Source organism: Dermochelys coriacea, chromosome 3 (genome assembly GCF_009764565.3).
Source record: "Dermochelys coriacea isolate rDerCor1 chromosome 3, rDerCor1.pri.v4, whole genome shotgun sequence".
In the NCBI taxonomy this organism is placed as follows: domain Eukaryota; kingdom Metazoa; phylum Chordata; order Testudines; family Dermochelyidae; genus Dermochelys; species Dermochelys coriacea.
Window position 1 is genome coordinate 62,628,292 of NC_050070.1, and position 22,010 is coordinate 62,650,301.

At 41.6% G+C, this 22,010-nt stretch overlaps 1 protein-coding gene across 1 annotated transcript in view; it reads left to right on the forward strand.

The window, feature by feature from the left end:
* Positions 1-4,931: 4,931 nt before the first annotated feature.
* The window catches only part of SH3BGRL2 (SH3 domain binding glutamate rich protein like 2), a 56,550-nt gene continuing 39,471 nt past the window's right edge, over positions 4,932-22,010 (forward strand). The window contains exon 1 of the mRNA XM_038397907.2: positions 4,932-6,443. Coding sequence (XP_038253835.1) covers positions 6,399-6,443 — 45 coding nt within the window. The 5' untranslated portion in view covers positions 4,932-6,398. The remainder of the gene's footprint in view (positions 6,444-22,010) is intronic.

A 22,010-nucleotide genomic window follows, 5' to 3' on the forward strand; every position in this document is an offset into this window, starting at 1 on the left:
ACATTCAACCAAATGTTTCTGCCATTTGGTTTCCAAGCATCTAATGTTGTACAATGGAAATGGAATGAGAGTCTAGCTACAGGATATGGACAGGAGTGGCTGCAGAAACTGACTTTAAGGGCTAGTCCTGCAAAGGTTCTGCATTTATATGATTTCTTGGTGTAAAATTTCACATGGCTGCTAGTTGTTTCTCTCTAGAGAGTTCATAGTATTTCTGTATAGTGTACACACAGGCTAAAATGCCGATTACAAGATTATGTGTCTGTAATTTCTCAGTATCAAATTTCTTATACTTAACCATTGGGATTTGAATGTTCTTGGTCCCTTGCAGGATTGGATGTTTCATATGCATGGACTATAAAGAGAAATAAAAAGTAATCTGGTTTTGCAATAGTTTGGACGTATGGCTTGTAAAATTTTATACTGAGAAATTACAGACACAAGACATGTGAATGGGCCCAAGACAATAGAAACTCATTGCAAAAATAGGTTTCAGAGTAGCAGCCGTGAATTCCACCATGATTTCAACAATTTCCATCCCACCATCAACCTCAGCCTGGACCAGTCCACACAAGAGATCCACTTCCTGGACACTACAGTGCTAATAAGCGATGGTCACATAAACACCACCCTATATCGGAAACCTACTGACCGCTATTCCTACCTACATGCCTCTAGCTTTCATCCAGATCATACCACTCGATCCATTGTCTACAGCCAAGTGCTACGATATAACCGCATTTGCTCCAACCCCTCAGACAGAGACAAACACCTACAAGATCTCTATCATGCATTCCTACAACTACAATACCCACCTGCTGAAGTGAAGAAACAGATTGACAGAGCCAGAAGAGTACCCAGAAGTCACCTACTACAGGACAGGCCCAACAAAGAAAACAACAGAACGCCACTAGCCATCACCTTCAGCCCCCAACTAAAACCTCTCCAACGCATCATCAAGGATCTACAACCTATCCTGAAGGACGAGCCATCGCTCTCTCAGATCTTGGGAGACAGACCAGTCCTTGCTTACAGACAGCCCCCCAATCTGAAGCAAATACTCACCAGCAACCACACACCACACAACAGAACCACTAACCCAGGAACCTATCCTTGCAACAAAGCCCGTTGCCAACTCTGTCCACATATCTATTCAGGGGATACCATCATAGGGCCTAATCACATCAGCCACACTATCAGAGGCTCGTTCACCTGCGCATCTACCAATGTGATATATGCCATCATGTGCCAGCAATGCCCCTCTGCCATGTACATTGGCCAAACTGGACAGTCTCTACGTAAAAGAATGAATGGACACAAATCAGACGTCAAGAATTATAACATTCAAAAACCAGTTGGAGAACACTTCAATCTCTCTGGTCACTCGATCACAGACCTAAGAGTGGCTATACTTCAACAAAAAAGCTTCAAAAACAGACTCCAAGGAGAGACTGCTGAATTGGAATTAATTTGCAAACTGGATACAATTAACTTAGGCTTGAATAGAAACTGGGAATGGATGAGTCATTACACAAAGTAAAACTATTTCCCCATGGTATTTCTCCCTCCCACCCCACCCCCCACTGTTCCTCTGATATTCTTGTTAACTGCTGGAATTAGCCTACCTGCTTGTCACCATGAAAGGTTTTCCTCCTCCCCCCCCCCCCCCCCCCCCCCGTTGGTGATGGCTTATCTTAAGTGATCACTCTCCTTACAGTGTGTATGATAAACCCATTGTTTCATGTTCTCTGTGTGTGTGTATATAAATCTCTCCTCTGTTTTTTCCACCAAATGCATCTGATGAAGTGAGCTGTAGCTCACGAAAGCTTATGCTCTAATAAATTTGTTAGTCTCTAAGGTGCCACAAGTACTCCTTTTCTTATTGCAAAAATAGAGAATGTGACAATAGAAACACATTGAAATGAGGCATGCTCTTGATCAGAAGAGACCAAAACATGGGAGAGATATTCCAGTGTGTATATTACTAAACTTTCAGGGTTAGTGATGCAGATGGATAATTAGAAAGAGAATAAAGGGAACTGGCAGGTATTGTTTGATCTCTTGTCAAAAGTATTTGTGGCAGAGCAGACATATGACCACTGTTCCTGTTCATCGCCTGCCTGCGGTCAATTCTGATCACATCCCTCACTTCTTTTCAATAGCTGCATCTGAGTCCCAAGAAAAATGTTATTTTTATCTGAAGTTGTACATGAAACACAGATTTCTTTTTAGCTTTCTCTCATTTCTGTAGGCACATATCAAAGCATTCATTGTAAATGGAAGATAAAGGCAGCATTTGTTTAACATCAGAAGATGGGCCCAGACAATATCTCCATGTCTAACGCCCACTCAGGTCTTGGGGTTGTCCAAACTCTTACTTGAGCCCAACTCTATTTACAGTAAGATATATATATATCTTCACTATTCAATTTAAACTAGCTCACAATACAATACTATGATTTATAATTAATATCCCTAAGAATAGAAAGAAAATGCTACTTAGTGACTATAAAAAACAAAATAATGTCAGCAATAATCCAGATGCACTTTCAGAATATTTGAATACAGCATTTAAAAGGTTTTCAGAGCCTTAAAGCACTCAAGAATATTTTATGTGGAAAGTCCTCTAACTTCTTAGTAATGTTGCCTGAGGCTACCTAAACAAATAGAACAAGCTTTTGTCTTCCCATGGCTTTAGTGAGTTTATTGCAGCTCTGTAATGCAATGAAGCAACATGAACTCTTTGATATATTTTAAAAGACAAACATGAAATGGGAGGGAAAAATTAATGTATATGAGATATGTGGCTTTGGAACTTAGCAAATAATAGAAGAAACCTTAATATAAGAGAAAAATCTTACAGTATTTGTGCTGCCAGACTTTAGTAGCATGTTTGCATTTCAAAATTTTCTATTTCCTTACTGCATTCTTTCCAAATATACAATAGTTTAAATGGATTCAATTCCTGGCTCTGTTATACAATTCCTATCTGACTTTGAGCACATATTAGGATTGTTCATGAGAGGCGCTAAGTGACTTCAGCTTCAATTTACTCAAATCAGAGTTAAGAGCACTCAGCACTCCACAGAATTGGACTCTTAATCTCTCTGTACCTCAGTTTACCTATCTGTAAAATGGGATTAATAATACTTCTCTCCTTCACAGCAGCGTTGGAAGGCTAGAGTCACTAATATTTGTAAAACATTATGAGATCTTCAAATGGAAGAAGCTGTATTCAATAGGCCTGATTCTGGCTGTTGTACTTTACCAATAAATATTTAGTAGGGCTGGATTAGGAATATCAGAAAATACTGAATAGAGAACATTTAGGTGAGATACTAAGCTAAATAATTTCCCAAAGTAAAATCTATTAGACTGTAGAATCATAGTCATAGAAGGTCCACACTTAAAACCAGTCTGGAAAACCACTGGAAGATAGAATGTAGGAAACAATCCTGCATTGAAAGGAGAGTGGACTAAGCTATGAAATGGGGAATGTCTATCAAATTCATATGATCTCCATGCTGCCATCAAGAAAATTTAACAAATTGTTCCTGGTTATACAACAACTAACCATAATTAAAGTTTGGGGTCCTTTGGGCCCTTTGCTGGCTCTTCAGCAGCAGCTAACTGATAAACTGTTGGGTGATGCTATTTTTTCTGCCCCCACAGTGAGAGTAAGGACTGCAGCACTGAGCCCTAATAAAATAAACACAAAAAATAAAATTGATGTTAAGGCTCTTGGAATATAGGGGAAAATATTTTTGCCAAATAATAAAAAAGACAAAATTGGAAAAGAAATAAATATTATTTAAAAGGTTCTAACATGGTATTAGAATGAATGCAACAGCTTTAGGACCAGTCTTGCAAAGTGTTAAATTTGTGCATTGCTTTGCCCACATGAGCAGTCCCATTGATTTCAATAAAGTGAGGTTTCAGAGTAGCAGCCGTGTTAGTCTGTATTCGCAAAAAGAAAAGGAGTACTTGTGGCACCTTAGAGACTAACAAATTTATTAGAGCATAAGCTTTCGTGAGCTACAGCTCACTTCATCGGATGCATTTGGTGGAAAAAACAGAGGAGAGATTTATATACACACACACAGAGAACATGAAACAATGGGTTTATCATACACACTGAAAGATTAAGAATGTCCAACGAGAGACTGCTGAATTGGAATTAATTTGCAAACTGGATACAATTAACTTAGGCTTGAATAGAGACTGGGAATGGATGAGTCATTACACAAAGTAAAACTATTTCCCCATGGTATTTCTCCCTCCCACCCCACCCCCCACTGTTCCTCTGATATTCTTGTTAACTGCTGGAATTAGCCTACCTTGCTTGTCACCATGAAAGGTTTTCCTCCTTTTCCGCCCCCTGCTGCTGGTGATGGCTTATCTTAAGTGATCACTCTCCTTACAGTGTGTATGATAAACCCATTGTTTCATGTTCTCTGTGTGTGTGTATATAAATCTGTCCTCTGTTTTTTCCACCAAATGCATCCGATGAAGTGAGCTGTAGCTCACGAAAGCTTATGCTCTAATAAATTTGTTAGTCTCTAAGGTGCCACAAGTACTCCTTTTCTTTTTAATAAAGTGAGGTATAATTCTTAAATCTTTGCAGAAGACAGGAACATTATTAGTTTACAAGATTGTGCTTTAATCTGCAGGATATTGATAGTCTGTTCTAGAGCTTATCTTGAAGTCAATGAGAGTCTTTCCAATGACTTTCCTGGATCAGGCCCTAAATAGACACTGGGTGTTGTGATTTTGTATATTATTTTTATTTTAAATCTTATAGCCAAACAATGTCTCAGGATCTCAATGTATATAATAAAATATGAAAATAGCTTTAAAAATGTGCTTGACATTCATATCCTTTGGCTGCCAGCAAAGGAAAGTCCAAATGTCACATTCTGCCCTTCCTGTGACAGTGCAACGTTATTGAAGTCAGTGGCATTTCATGAGCATAATGGAGAACAACACAAGCCAGTTCTGCAGCAGGGATAGATCACGTAGTGGGGAGAGGTTAATCAGAGGGGTGATTGGCCACCTGGCTGGGTCTGGAGACCTAAGAGGATGAGGGTAACAATGACAGGAATATGTGACTAGCTAAAGGCACAATCTGTAGGTTTCAAGGGTTTTTTTTTTTTTTAAATGTAAAGAACATTATTGAGAATGGCTCAATCCCTATTAGCCACTGGCTGGTAAACTGAGACATCTGTTTACCCTAATCAGCTCACAGAGAAAATCTGCCACATACCTGCCAACATTTGAAAGCTATAAATATGTACAGCTGGGGAAAGACTGGGACCCACTTTAACTCAACTGAAATACATTGGGTTAGGATGACTTTCTGAAAGGGCAAGCGGTCTGATTTTCTTCAGTCTCAAACTTTGTGTTGTAATTTTCACCTGTGTGAAGCAAGTGTAAAAAATGCCACCCGGTCACAATGGTGGCCTTTGACACCCACTTTGTGCAGACGGGTAGACACTAGGCCAGGCAGTAGAAAATAAAGCTGAGAGTGAGGGGAATTCAAAACTCAGCTGAAAAATAGGATTTATCACTTCTAAACAGCATCAGCTGGCATGCAGGCAAAGCTCAACGTGAAAGAAGCCCTTATTATGGATGTACTTTAATAATGCTGCAGAAGAAAACAAGCTGTTAGGCACTGTGGCCTGTATCTTTAAAAATGGTCCTTACTTGCCTCTGATCCACTGTTGATTTGCCAGGGTGTCTAGATCCTTGGCCATAAATAACTGGGGTGACCAGCACGCCGTGGTACTGAGCCCCGCAACTCAGGCTCAAGTCAATGGGAGCTGGGGGCGTGCAACATCTGTGGGAACCAGGCCTCCTAGAAGTGTCCCCTATGGGGGCCACCAGAATTTAGAAACAGCCAGAATTAGAGGCTACGATTAAGTAGATTGTTCCCTACTAAACTACCTGACCGCGTGGACTGATCTAAAGCCCGGCTTTCAGACCGGGGTGGGGCCCCGTTCGACCTGTCGCCCCCCCCCCCGCCGCACACAGCTGGGAGGTGCAGGTGGCCCCCTGGAAACACATCCACCAGGTGGCAAAGCGGCAGCACTACAATTCCCAGCAATCACTGCGCACGCCCTCCTCTTCCCCCCCCCCCCACGCGGCTTTCATCTCCTGCCTCCCGCTAAGCTCTGGGTGTCTGCGCGGCGGCGGCTGCTGCCAGGCGAAGCGGGAGTCCCGAGGCGAGCGCAGTGCTGGAGCTGCTAGCGCCCCTGGGCTTCAGCGGGGTGAGCAAGGCGGGCTAGGTCCTGCAAGCAACCCCCCAGCTCGCAGCGGCGGCTTTCAGCTGCAGGAGTGGAAGCCCCCTTAACCCTTCCACGCCTCCCCTTGGCTGGAGAGAAGCGGCGAATGAAGTGAGGATGGTTATCCGGGTGTTCATCGCATCCTCGTCTGGCTCGGTGGCGGTGAGTGATGGGGGGGGGGGCGTGGGAGGCGCACCTGGAGGTGCAGACGGCGGCTGAGGCCAGCTGGCTGCTTGGGATCCCCAGCCACCCACGCTGCTGTCGCTAAAGCTGGCTGGGGGGATGGCGCTTCCCCCGCTGCAAACATTCGCCGCAGGAGAGAAACACGCAACTCTGCTGCTCATCAAATGTTTGGAAGTTCCAAGGAACCACTTGGATTTGGGTGGGGCCAATTGCTTAGGGGACCTACGTTTCTGATAGCAGTTAGTGGTGCAAAAAGAAAAGGCGTACTGGTGGCACCTTAGAGACTAACAAATTTATTTGAGCATAAGCTTTCCTGAGCTACAGCTGGTGAGCAGGGTGCCTCGGTTGATAAGATTTGGAGGTGTGGAGTAAGAAAAGAGGTCTCAAATTTGAACCAGAAATTCCTTGTTTGTTTGCGAAACTATAGTATCTGACAGGTTTCAGAGTAGCAGCTGTGTTAGTCCGTATCCACAAAAAGAAAAGGAGGACTTGTGGCACCTTAGTCTCTAAGGTACCACAAGTCCTCCTTTTCTTTTTACAGTATCTGAGGAACTGCCTCATACAAGAATTATTGTTCTTTTTAACCTCTGGGGATAGGACAAGAACCAACAGGCTTAAGTTTTAGTACGGGTGGTTTAGAATCATAGAATCAGGGCCGGCTCCAGGCACCAGATTCCAAGCAGGTGCCTGGGGTGGCAATCTTAAAGGGGCGGCAGGCCATGTGTCATTAGGGCGGCATGAGTTGTTTTTTTTTTTTTGCCATGGTGGCAATGCGGCATCAGCTTGTATCTTCACAGTCCATCGGCGGCAATTTGGCGGCAGCCCCCTTCTTCAGGCAGCAATTTGGCATGCTGCTTGCAGTAGCAAAAAGTGTAGAGCTGGACCTGCATCAAATATCAGGGTTGGAAGGAACCTCAGGAGGTCATCTAGGGTCCAACCCCCGCTCAAAGCAGGACCAATCACCAATTTTTGACCCAGATCCCTAAATGGCCCCCTCAAGGATTGAACTCACAACCCTGGTTTAGGAGGCCAGTACTCAAACCACTGAGCTATCCTTCCTCTTTAGGTTGCTTATTTGGAAAAAAACAAAAAAACAACTTTCTGTCAGGGCATTTTAATCACGTTATTAAGAAATAAATTGGAGTAAAAGACCTCTTGAGGTCCCTCCAGTCCTATGATTCTATGATTCCCATAATTTAGTTTAAAAACAAGCGGAGCAGGATATCTGCTTGGTGTTTTTATTTTGTTTTAAATAAAGTGTATTTCCTTGTTTTATTATGAGTATTGCTCTGATTGTTTCCTCTCTCCTAGCAGAAGTTCTTATCATTGTACAGCCCTGCCTGCTGTTGTTCCACCATTTCCATACTAAACTTGATTTAGACTAGAATGTTAGTATTTACTGTAGCATTGCTTCCAACATAATTATACTTGGGTTGTATGTAGTCAGTCTTCATCTAGCACTGGCGTACAAAAACTTTACTGTGACAGAAAATTTATTTACGCTGTCCCACTTGTTTTTTGTATCAGCCTGTCTGCTTTGAAATAAAAGGTATTTAAAATGTCCAGGGAGGTCTGGGGTCATGCATGTGTGCTTGGAAAAAATTAAAATGACTAAAGAAAGTATAACAAAATTGGTAAGCTGACACTTAAAAAAAAATCTTAAAACTCTTCCTTAAGTTATTGATGAGACTTCTTGAGTAGCCTAGTTTTACCACAAGTACTCCTTTTTCTTTTTGCGAATACAGACTATCATGGCTGCTACTCTGAAACCTAGTTTTACCACTGTTAGTCATCTCACATGGATAGAGAAGGGGAATCTTGCAACAGCATTGCTTTAGTCTGAAATATGTATTTTTCCTCAGAGCACTGTAACAAACAAAATAAAGTCTACTGATAATTACTGGAGGCTTTTAAAAAAAACAAACAAACAACAAACCACAGACCAACCTCAGGACAAAGGCATATCTGCAAGTATTTTGAAGTGGACATAACTCTTTGAATTAAATCTTGAAGGACATCAATCATTATGTCCTTTGATATTAGCTGAAGTCCTTACAGTTTTCTCTTGGTTAATTAATTATGCATGTAACCTATAAATATCCATATTCCTATTTAAAATGACAGCTTATATTTCCATGCAGACAATCAGAATGGAAATGTTCATCTGAATGTGTTCTTTAATGAGAGACATCGGAGGGCTTCAGATATAATTGGTATACTTTATGCTTGAGCAGTGCTATTACTGGCTTTTTTTTTTTTTTTTTTTTTTTTTTTTTTTTTTTTTTTTTTGTAGAGTGACAGTGGACTTTGTTCTCAACTGAAGGTTTATGTATTCTCTTCCTTTGGTCTTCTATTGTGCACTGTTTGTGTTCAGGTCAGTGGCATGGTGACAGGTTTGTCGTCTGATACAGTTTGGCATGAAGTGTTTGGAATGCTTAGTAGTTGCATACTTACAGCTAATAAAAACTAATTATCCATTTCAGTAGCCTATTGAGCAAATACAGAATCTCTTCAGAACTTTAACAGTACATGTTCAGTGAGCATTCATAATAGAAACACTCCCTTCCATTAACTGGCAGTCAGTACATATTGTAGTAGTGCAATATTGATATGTTTAATTTGTCTCATATTTATTTCAAACAATTTATTTCAAACTATTTGAGTTTTCTGGGGGGCTGGGGAGGAGAAGCTTGATCCAATAATCACCAGCTAGAATAGTTAAGAAGAAGAACATAAGACCGGCCAAAGGTCCATCTAGCCCAGTATCCTGTCTTCTGGCATTGGCCACTGTTAGGTGCTTCAGAGGCAATGAACAGAACAGGTAATCATCAAGTGATCCATCCCCTGTCGCCCATTCCCAGCTTCAGGCACAGGTAGGGATGGATGGGCTAATCTAGCTAGTTGTTACCTGACTGACAAACAAGTTAATTTTTACACCAAGATCAGCAGCAGTTAGAGATTCCCTCCCATTACCCTGTCATTCCAGTTCTGGGGTTGAAGTGAAGTTTAGTTTTCATGTCAATTCATCCACTGGCTTTTCTGCTTTGGCTGCCAGCAGTAGGGCCAATTATGACGGTGACTTATGTAAGCGAGGGAATAGTCCCACTCTTGTGGGGAACTTTCCTGGCTTCTGCACTACCTCGGTGAAGTGGGCTAGCGAAAGGATCTGAGTCCTTGCTCCCACTTCCTTTACAGTGGCCTCCCTGCCCTTGAGGACTCCCCTTCCACTCTCCTGTCTGGCAGAGTTCTTGTAACCCCAACAAGGCTGGGCCCAGGATTTCTGGGGGGCTCGACCCCCAATCTGCTGTGGTCATCTACGACAGGGGCTAGAGTGTCCCACTCCGGGGTACTCTCTCTGCAATGGGCACTTCTCTGACCCACTGACTATTACATACAAGTTAAAGCAAATGCAAGTTATTTAATCAACAATTAATTTTAAAAAGAATAAGGAAAAATGGGTAAGATTAAAGGAAACACATCAACCCGCTCTGTGGCAGGGAACATCACAACAGTGTCTCTGGAATGTCTGGGCAGTTCACAGTCTGCTCCTTGTAAGTCCCAGGTTGTCTTCTCAGGCCCTGGCTGTGCTGCAGGGATGCTGTGGGTTGGACACTTGCTCTGGTGTTGGCCACATGCTCTCAGGCTCTAAGTGGAGGACCCTTCTTCCCAGTGTCGCCCCTGCCCTGTCGGGGTTATGATCCAAGCCTGGCCAGCAGAGCCTCTTGGCTGAGGCGTCTCCCTGTGCTGGGCCCGCTGCCCAGGGTCCCCCTCGCTCTCCCCAGCTGCTCACCGCACCCAGCTCCAGACTGCTCCAGCCCCAGCCCCAGCTCCACCACTCTGTCTCAGCGCTGCTGCTGCTCTGCCTCCAGCTCTCTGGGCTGCTTCTTTGGCCCCCCTGCCTTCGGTTGCTACAGCTCTGCTCCCAGGACAGGTCTGCTCTGCAGGCTGCTTCTGTGACTCTGCTCCCAGCACTGACCTGCTTCCTGGGCTGCTTTTCTGGCCCCTCTGGCTCTGGTTGCTGCAACTCTCCTCCCAGGGCAAGTCTGCTCTCTCTGGGCTGTGCCCCTGGCTTTGGGGCTGCAGCTCTGCTCCCAAGACAGCTTAGCTTGGGCCCCTGCTTTCTCCTTAGCTCAGCCCCACTCTGTCTGACCCAGGCAATTCCAGCTCACATGGAGGACGGGACCTCCCTGGCCTCCTGACCTGATTAGCCTGCCCTCCCTGTCATTCAGGCTGACCTGGAGCATTGGCCTCTCCCCATTGTTCCTGGGGGCTGTCAGTCTCAGGGTCCTGATTCCCCATCGACCCTTTTACCCCTTTTTAGTACTGGGAGCTAGCAACTAAAACTGAATATTAGTAAGGGGGGGGCAACAGTTCCCTTATGCTTAGATGATGTGGATCGTTAGTACTGGACTGAGACCACCAACTCACTTCATATAGGCTATTGTACGGCCATCTGATAGGAAAGACTTTCATTTGTTAGTATCTTTGGGCAGAATAGAATAGATGACATAAAGGGGAAAGGCACTGCAACCCATTACTGATTCCCTACATTAGTAATACTCTAAAACAGTGAAGTTTTAAAACTTATTTCTTGATATTTGAGAAGATCTGATACCTGATTCTACAGTGAAGGGAAAGACCAGCTAGGTCATGTCCATCCTCTTTCAAGTGCACGGAAAGCCGAGCCTGCATCTTCTCCTGTGCAATTCAGGACACAGCATTATCTCCCTGTTTGCCAAGGGCACTAGAAAATAATGAAACGCACCTCCAGAACTCTCACCAACAGGTCTGGAAGGAACTGATGGTTTGATTTCCACTCCTTATGACATCTTGGGTGAAGTTGTAGGACATCCATATGTGTAGGACTGTTCTCTCAAGTGCATTTGCTAGTGCTTTGTCCAATCAAGTTTTAAATGTCTTCCACCATTTTCCCTAGGAAATTATTTCTGCCCTTCTGTTCCGCTGTGGATGTACAGTTACTTTTTCTTTCTGTTCCATTGTTTGTAGATAAACTAGTGCTATTTAGTGTTTAAATCATGCTGGTATGTCATTCTTCGGAATCTTGATTAGTAAGAAAAGACTCGGGTGGCTTGGACATATCAAGTGAATACTGGAGTACAGGATCCTGAAGCATGTGCTGTACTCTGAAACTTGAAGTGTCTAAACTAGAGGCAGACCACTGCAGATTTCAGGATGTTTGCAAAGATGATTTAGTATCCTTTGGAATCCTTTGGATGATTGGGAAAGGAGTGAAGAATGTCACTCTAGTTAGCAGCGTCAGCTTGTATGTAGATAGATGGAGCAAGGCATTGCAAAGCAGACTGGATCGGGCTTTGTGAGGACTGGCGTCAGAGGAGGAAAGAATCTGCTGCTTGGATTCTGAGCATTGTTAGTTTGTGGGTGTGCCCTATCTGTGGACAGACCTGTCAGTCATGCATCGGACTCAGCAGCCATCAAAGAACTCATTGGCGTATACACCTTGCTCTGTAAAGAGCAATGGTGCCATTGATTGAGTTCTATTTACAATGTGAGCAAATTAAGATTATTTTTGTTATAGTTGCAGTTTTCATAATGCATATCTGAAACAGGAATGGAAATATGCACACAAGAATTTACAAAGAAATATCTTTACACGTTGGGACTTAAATTAGGGACTGATACCTAAAACATATCTTAGACTGAAATGCACTCTCTCTTCCTTGGCTGACACTAGATTTTGAGTGAAGATGCTATATACAAAACTAAAAAAAATATATAATGTAATGTGGATGTCTTCAGGCCTGTGTTATAGTACTGACTAGGGAATGGGCAGTTTTTGAAAATGAAAAACATTATGACTAGCTGGTATTTGCAGATATAGAAATAAAATAGTTTTTTCACAGTTATGCAAAATCGTGTTATAAGTTACTTATCAATATTGGTAATTATACAAGGGCTGTCTGAATTCTGATATACTATCATTTTTAAATGTGTGTGATTTATTTAAGATATTTATACCTTTACTACCTGTTCCTTAATAGTGCACTGCTTTGTGCCAGAGGCAAGATTCTGTAAATCGGGAATAACTCCACTGATGTCAAATAGATTTACATGATATCAGAATCTGTCCCATTGTAGCTATATTTATAACATTGATCTCAATGTTCTGGAACAAGGTGTGTGATATCACTGTTTTGTTTTTCATTTTTTAACCTCACTACTGGTATTTTGGTTAAATTACTTTTTTTTTTTTTTTTTTTTTAAATTCAACAAGCCTCCAATACTGGGTTTGGTTTCTTTGTTATCTACTCAGCAATGTGTTGCCAATACTCTAACAGGGAGATCTAACAAACCTTTTTCCTCTTTAGCCTGTGATAAGTCTGGTGTGAATGTGCTTGCATGGAAGGCGGTGTGAAGGATGGGGAATCAATCATGTTGTTGTTTTCGTTTAAGCAAAACCCCTGTATGCTAACCACGAGGAGAGGTGACATTGCTTGGCAATGTCAAGCATGGCAAGCAATGGCAAGCATAATGGTCCAAGTTTACTCCGATATAATTCCTTGGAAATCTCCAGAATTATACCCAGGTTGTATTAAGTGTACTGAGCTGGAAATGTCCCTGAAAGATATACTAACCATTGCTAGCACAGTGTTCCCTTTGTTTAGGTGTATTCTCACTGGTTTTTTTTTTTTTTCTTTTTAAAGTCCCTGACACTTAGTGCAATCTGACCTATGCCAGAGAAAAGAAAAATGGCCTGTCTACAAATATATGTAGAAGTTCAAGGGATAAGCCCTCTTGAGGAGGGATGGTAAAATGGTATCCAGCAAGAAGTTGAGCACCAGAAGCAGCAAAGAAAATACCTCAACACTTCATTTTGGTGTTAGAATCCCAAGACTTCTCGAGCACATTGCTGTTTCTAGTCCTGCGTATGGTTGGTGGTGAACTGTAATAGCTCTGATGGCTTTATTTTATTACGAAACCTGTAGATGCAAATGCTTCATGAATTTAAAAATGTCCAGTAAAACAGCTTTAATTGGAATGTAAATATTCCTTTCAATGTTTGCACCATACAGTCCCGTATTAGTGCATGTGGGCACTATAGAAAACCCTAAGGCCTTGTCCAGATGAAAATAAAAGTTTTTAAAAACGTTCTAATGTAGACAGGGCAAGTTGTAGTTTAACATGTTTTAGTTGATGCAGTTGAAACCCAGTGGGAAACTTCGTAAAGACAGCCTAGCAGGTTTTTGCTGGCCCTGCCACCTTTTGCTTCTTCACCCTATACTTCTGTCCCTTCAGGGGAAGATGTCCTGAACTCAGCCCTGGTCTACAGTGGAGGGAGGAGGGAGGAATCAATCTAAGTTATGCAACTTCAGCTCCATGAATAACATAGCTGAAGTCGACATACTTAGATCAACTTACTGCGGTGAGTCGACTGTTGCCACTCCCTTGTCGACTCTGCCTGTGTCTCTCGTGGCACTGGAGTACAGGAGTCCAGGGGAGAGCGCTCGGGGGGGTTGATTTGATCACGTCTAGACTAGATGCGATAAATCGATACCTGCTGGATTGATCGCTGCCCGCTGATCCGGCGGGTAGTGAAGATATTCCCTCAGTGTGCTAATTTACAGGGCTGAGGCGGTGAGTTGTACCTTTGCGTGTATTTTTATCAATAGAAGAAAAGGTGATGGTTGCTATTGTAAAAAAGTTTTTATTTTTCCCAAGCAATGGTTTAGTTTCTGTGTGCCAGAAAACACCTGTTCTGACTTTTCACCAAATAATTCCAGAGGACTAGAATTTGATCTTTCTTTTGCTTTACTTTTACAAAAAACCTATATTTTTGTTCCCATGTTGCTTGTAGTACAATGGAAATTAGTTGAAGATTTAAAGATGTAAACAGTCTACCTTGGACTAATCAGGGGCCTGGTACCATGTACCCTCTGTCTGGGATACCCATTGACAACATGCACAGAGGACTTGCAAGATTGGGCCTCAAGTTAGGAGGGTTTCATTAAACAGATTCCAAAATATTGGAGAAAGTTTTAACAATTATTTAGACCAATGTAATTCTCCTCTGTGGTAACAATTTATTGCTCTGGAGCCGTGTTCTCTCTACTTCTTTTTAAATTAAGCAGAATGATATTAAAGTAAAATTATTAAAATAATGCACACCAGATGGAATAAATCTCTGGATTCCAATACAACATTTAAAAATAACTTCTCACTTTTTGGAATTTTGTGTGCTTTCATGAGTTGTGAAAACCACTGTGTTGAAAATGAATTGTATCTGCTAAATTACAAGTTCCATTCAGCCACATGGGCTACCAACGCTGGGGGGTGGGGGGGGGGGAAATGGAATGACACCAAACATGAAAAAGGAATAAGCTTTGAAAACAGTGATTAGAAGCTGGACTTTTTTTTTTTTTTTAAACCAATGTGTAATTAAGATAATTATGGATTTATTTTTTTTTTAAACTAGGAAACCTGATAGCACTGAAGTAATTTCACTATTACCATTGTGTTTTTTCTATTGTAAAGACTGGTTTGGAGAGATTGCTATCTTATCTGTTAAGTTTCAGCTTGTTGCAGTTTCACATATAAGTTTTAAGTACAGATGAACTGGAATTTTTTTCCATATTTCCTGAGTTGGATTTTTAACAAAGTGGATATTCTAGTATTTTACAATGAAATTTGATCCAACTTGCTCCAAATGACTGAGACAATACTATGTATTATGAAGAGACACATAAGTAGTAAGAGGCCCTGAAACATAAACCCTTATATCAGAGGCCTGGTCTGAGGCCCAAAGCCTGAACCAAAGTACTTCTAGGCATTGCTAAGCAAAGCTGGGCTGTGAGCCAGAGGCAGGCCCTAATTGCAGAACTTGGCAAGAAAAGGACTCCTAGAAAGCACGCGCTAATGATATAAGTAGTAATAAGAGGAATGTGTGCCAAGATGGCACCTGGACATCCTGATACGAGGTCACTTCACAGAGATAACAAGGAATAGCCAAGTGCAACCCAAAGACAGGGTCAAAAGGACAGCATGATGGACAGATCTGTTTGTTTGAACCAACATGATCAAAGGGGGAGACAGCACCCTAATGAGTCAAGGGGCTGTACTTCAATACGTCAGTAGGGATTAGTAATCTGTCCTGCAACTGTATAAAAATAGGTCCCGGAGCACATATCTTTGTCCAGCCTATGGGGCTGTAGAGTGTCCCACCACTGACTGAGTGGTGTCCATTGCCAGGAGGCACATATTTGTAGTATGTCCTGTAGAGTCTGTAGGAAACTATTACTGTGCTTCGCTGGACAATAAACCTGGCCGGGTACCTTCGTATCTTACTAGAGTCTGTGGTCTTTGGGGGTTCTCTCTAGGTCTGCTGTGTCAGCTATCTGCACAGAGCTGGGGCACCACACAGAGGGAACATGCACACAGCCGACTGTTATCATCAAACCAGAGCAGAGCACCTCACTGGTAGCTACCGACAACAACATAATTTCTCCATATTAAGGTTGAAGTTAGTTTCTCATGATAAACCTGGATTTTCACCTCCTCCTTAATTTCTCCAAAACATTGTACCCAATTTTTTTTATCATAGGATAGTTTTGGGGAAAATCATGCAAATGGTCTGAGAAGTTTTACTACCTAATTTCCAGAGATGATATTAATGCTTTTGTGAACCTTTATATTCTAGAAACAGAATAGTCAAAATAAAAAATTTATTCTTTAGTGCTTGATAACATTTCATTAGTTACTGTAATAATTTGGAGACATCTACAAGTTATTACACAAATACAATTGATCCTAAAAATCAATTGTGATATATATTAAATACTACCATTTAATAAAATTAATGTTTAAAATGTGAAACTTATGATAGCAGGACACAACTTGCTATATTAATCAATAACTGTGCTTTATAGCAAGTATGTGGTGTAGTTATAACCATATTGGTCCCAGAATATTAGAGTCAAGGTGGGTGAGACAATACCTTTTATTGGACTAACTTCTGTTGATGTGGGAGACAAGCTTCTTACCAACAGAAATTGGTCCAATAAAAGATATTACCTCACCCACCTTGTGTCTTTATAGCAAGTAACAGTTCTGCAATATTAAAATCAGGAAGAGACAACAACTTACACAAATCACTCCACTGACTTATTATTAAGCTCCCAGAATATTGGGAGCATTTGGGGCTTATAGTTGAACCAGTAAAGTTCATATGCATTGAACATTTTAAGGCTGGGGTTCTCAAACTGGGGGTTGGCACCCCACAGAGGGTTGTGAGGTTATTACATGGGGGGTCGTGAGCTGTCAGCCTCCACCCCAAACCCCACTTTGCCTCCAGCATTTATAATGGTGTTAAATATATAAAAAAAGTGTTCTTAATTTATAAGGTGGTTGCACTCAGAGGCTTGCTATGTGAAAAGGGTCACCAGTACAAAAGTTTTGAGAACCACCGTTTTAAGGGCATCTTTCTATTAATGTTAGCAGGCTTTGAGTCAGCCACTAAGGGTGTGGCTTCACTGTAGCTAGCCTGTGTCTTTGGGCTTGGGCTATGGGGCTGTTTCATTGCTTGTAGGCTTCCAAGCTCTAGCCTGAGCTGTGGGACCCTCCCACCTTGCACGGTGCTAGAACCCAGGCTCCAGCCCAAGCCCGGAAGTCTATATAGCAATGATACAGCCCCGCAGTCGGAACCTGTGAACCTAAGTCAGTGGGCACAGGCTAGCTGTGTGGTGTGGTTTTTTTTTTTTGCTGTGTAGACGTACCCTAAGTGCTTAATTATTGCCACATTTTGATAATTTAATATTAAATTGTGCCTCTCCAATGTTTGTTCAGTTTCTTCTCAGTCTGTTGTATTACTTCCTGTCAGAATCTTTTTTTTTTTTTTTCTTTTAACAAAGTGGATAGACTCCTGTGGGTAACTGAAGAACACAGCCAAATCTACATGAGAATATACAACCTATGATCTTTGCTTATCCTTGTAAGCAACGGTCAGTAAAAGTAACTGTAGTAACTGTAATAAATAATAGTGCTTCAAGGAGGCACTGTTCTGTTCTGATCATGTTCCCAAAAGTCCTTTTGAACATCTGTTTTGCTGTGACTTGCAGCATGCTAAATTGCTTTATATTCAGATATGACTCCAATCTCTAACAATTGCACAACATGTGCTTTCAAGGTTATCTCTTTTCTCTGAATTCACTCACTCTGGCATGATTGTGAAATGATAAAGAACAATTCATACATTTTTAAAGATTCTATTTCTTTAGCCTGTAGAGCTAACAGTTTCATGAGAATTGTCTAGCCCATGAATAGACCTTTTTTCACTAATGGTCACCTTGGCCCCTTTATTGGCCAGCTGTGTCATATAAGTCTAGAAACTTGCTTCATTCTTTATTGTCACTACTGGCACTGATTGTAGAAGATCCTTAATCTATTAAGTCACCATGTCTGCTAACTGAATTTGATTTCAAACAGTTATGGTTACTGACATATAGTATCTGCAATGCAAATGTGAAAAATCAAGGAAAAGCAAAATTAAGATTCAAATCACATTTGTTTGGAAATTGAAAAATAATCCATAACACATTTCTGTTAGAAAGCAGTTGTGTAATCCAACTAAAACCCAAAGAGGTAAGAGAACCTGGAGCTGTATTTGTATTCAGCATCAGGTTTGCTTACTTTAGTGACAGAAACTTGGGCCTTGATCCTGAAAGACTTCGATGTTGCTTTGCGTGGGTACAAGAGTCTATCCACATGAGGCTCGCTGCAGGATTTGGTCTTAGATGTCTGGTTTTATTCCTGTTTCCCCTGTAAAGCCAACACAACCAAGAGAGTGAGTTGAATTCCATTCTATTTCATGGATCAATAGGATTGTGTGAAAGTTCTTATCTTAAGCAATCTGATTTAAAGGCATTTACTGGCTCAGAGGATCCATTAGCCAAAGTGCCTGTTTGGGCAAAGCATTCTAAGCAGCACAAAACTTCAGCATTTTTCCTTTACCTAGTTTCAGTATTTTAATTATTGAAACAAATTATTCTAGAACAAATCATAGACATGAATTACATTGAATGCAGAGTGCAGACATTTTGTTAAAGGAAAATATCAAATTAATGTCAGACCTTTTGGGATGCAATGTTTTACTGTGTTAAGTATCCACATCTGATTTTCTTGATTTTTCTCCTTACTGCAGCAACATCTTGACAGTCGTGTTAGCAAAAGGTGCTGTAATAGCTGCTGTATCAGATACAGTAAGGGCCCAATCCAGAGATCCTTGATGACTTCAGTGGCCTTTGAATCAGGCCCCAATTGACTAAATACAAGGTTCACAGTATTGCATTGCAGCTTTCTGTTCCTAGTAATTAAACCTTAAGGGTATCTTATTTGTGTGTGTGTGTGTGTGTGTGTGTGTGTGTGTTTGGCAATGACAGGGTGGGGGGTTGGGGTGGGGGAGGAGTTGAAAACTTGAGTGTTCTTCAAAAAACAAAATATCTTCAGTTTGTATTTTTGCTAATGTTTTATATTGCTGTTCTTAAATGTAAAACTTGTGCAATGTTCTAGGCTCCAGCCTGAAAGCACCCTATTGATGTACTTTACAAATGTAATATAATGTCCCTGGGGTCAGTAGTGGGGATTGAACCGGATAGAAAAGTTGAACCCTGTACTGTCTGAGCTAAAATGCTCAGCTCTGTTAGAAAAAAGGATGTAGGAGACTCGTAAACCTCTGTGGTCCAGCAAACCACACAGAGTAAATGTGGGTTACAAAACCGGAGGTCCAGGTCCAGCAAAGAGAATCAAATTTACTGCAAGACAATAAGAGGGCAAGTGAAGTCTTAGAATGGGATTAGGAACCAACAACTCCATTTCCAATTCTGGATTTTTCACATGGCTTTGGGCAAATCGGGTAGCTTTTCTACATCTGTGTGCCCCTTGTAAAATTCCAATAAGTAATGTTACAGGCTATGAACTAGCTTTTGATAATTTGGAATTTAAAAGGCGCGTGTGTGTGTGTCTCTCTCTCTCTCTCTCTCTCTCTCTCTCTCTCTCTCTCTCTCTCTCTCACACACACACACACACACACACACACACACACACACACACACACACACACACACACACACACACACACACACACACACACACACACACACACACACACACAGAGAGAGAGAGAGAGAATGGCTCATGAAAAGCTGAAGGATGAACAGCTCCAGCTATTTGGAATCTGAGTCATCTAGACAGCACCTCTTTGAAATACTTTTCCCTCCCACCTCTGTGCACATCAAAAATATCAGAAACATCATTAGTCTTGCAAAGTAATGCAAAGGGAATCTGTTGTATTACAGGAGCCATAATAACTAGTTACTACACTGGATTATTATCTCTGTTTCTCATATTGATGATTAAATCACATTCCCAGTTGCATCTTACTGTGAAAATATTAAGCCATAACAGGAGATGTGATGAAGCCTTAGCAGAATCAGATGAAGATATCTCTAGTTTTAATACTGATTAACTGCAGACCCACCTCACTCTTCTTTATTCAGATTTATAAAATGTCAGGAGGTGACAGTCCTGGCATTCATTTGTCTCCTATTTCATTGCATTGCTGTTTTGATACAAGCACAAAAGAGAAACCATTGCAGAGTCCATCATAGAGCCATGCACATTTCTGATGCTCTTGTTACATTTGAGCCTGCAGTGACAGAGGTACTCTGCCTATTTTTGCTTCTACTGCGTTCCTTAGGTAAGGAAAGCATGCCTGATTCAAGACAATTTCTATACCCACACTGGGGCTTTTATCATATGTCACAGACATGTAATTTTACCAAAGCTAATTGCATTGACTCCCAGTCCCCTGTTATAAGTGCAAGATCACACTCACCTATGTGCATCTTCGGGGAAAAAAGAGACTTGAGAAGCTAAAAACCACCCCCACAGTATTGCATAACCATTCACTACCTAGTTAAACCAATGGTTACTTGCCATAGCAACTGCTGCACTACGTATGCCACAGGAGAGATGCAGTCTTCTCAAAATGGACATCCAGATTTCAGAGTTTAAGGAAAAATATGATGGTCCACTTTCTACTATCTCATCTTTAATACAGAGGTGCAACCCAAGGAGGCCCCATATGGTATAGGGCAGCAATCTTTCCAGTAAAATAGGCTTTTGACTCCCAGAAAGCTGCTGCAGTGGCTCTTAACCAGGCATCAGAGTAGCAGCCGTGTTAGTCTGTATTCGCAAAGAGAAAAGGAGTACTTGTGGCACCTTAGAGACTATCACGAAAGCTTATGCTCTAATAAATTGGTTAGTCTCTAAGGTGCCACAAATACTCCTTTTCTCTTAACCAGGCAGTTTGCCATAGCATAGTGCATATAGTTAGCTCTCTTCCTTAGAGATTTCTAATGTGCCTATTACTCCAGGATCTAAGGTTTTTGTTTTGTTTAAACAGCTTGGGTTCTGTTTGAATTGCTCTCGAGAGAAAGTACTCTAAGGAAGAGGTACGTGTGATGGTTTGGAGAACCTGTCTATGTACAACTTATGAATTCTGGTTGATTTTATTAAATTGTTGCATCAATGAGTGCCTCGGTGTATGTGGAATCCGTTATCTGCTCTCAGAGCTGGTATCATGCCTCTCTGACTAGGGACAATGGGTATTTGTTAAACTGCATGCTCCCATTCAGGTGAAAGCACTTTAGGACACTGGGATGGCTGAAGGCTAGGAGAACCAGTTCTCACTGCAGATAAGGGGTATGGGTGGGGCCGGGGAGGAAGAGGATCAATGGAATTTCCCCAGAAAGGGAACAAAGAGACTGAATTCAGAGTAGCAGCCGTGTTAGTCTGTATTCGCAAAAAGAAAAGGAGTACTTGTGGCACCTTAGAGACTAACAAATTTATTAGCCCTGTTTGCTGTAGAGGATGTTGATCAGGTGGTTCCGCAGTTTCTTTGAGAGTGTGTGGCACAAGCTGTCAGCATGGTCTGTATGGTATGTAGATTGTAATGGATTTTTTTACCTTCAGTCCTTTCGGTATGATGTCCATCTGTTTGCATTTGGAGAGGAAGATGATGTCTGTCTGTCTATCTGTGCGAGTTTTTTCATGAAGTTGACAGATTTCCACAATCTACATACCATACAGACTACGCTGACAGCTTTGTGCCACACACTCTCAAAGAAACTGCGGAACCACCTGATCAACATCCTCTACAGCAAACAGGGCTAATAAATTTGTTAGTCTCTAAGGTGCCACAAGTACTCCTTTTCTTTTTGCGAATACAGACTAACACGGCTGCTACTCTGAAACCTGTCATTATGCAAGGCACTGAATTTAGCCGTATAGAGTGGAAATCTGTCAACTTCGTGAAAAAACTCGCACAGATACAGACAGACATCATCTTCCTCTCCAAATGCAAACAGATGGACATCATACCGAAAGGACTGAAGGTAAAAAAATCCATTACAATCTACATACCATACAGACCATGCTGACAGCTTGTGCCACACACTCTCAAAGAAACTGCGGAACCACCTGATCAACATCCTCTACAGCAAACAGGGCTAATAA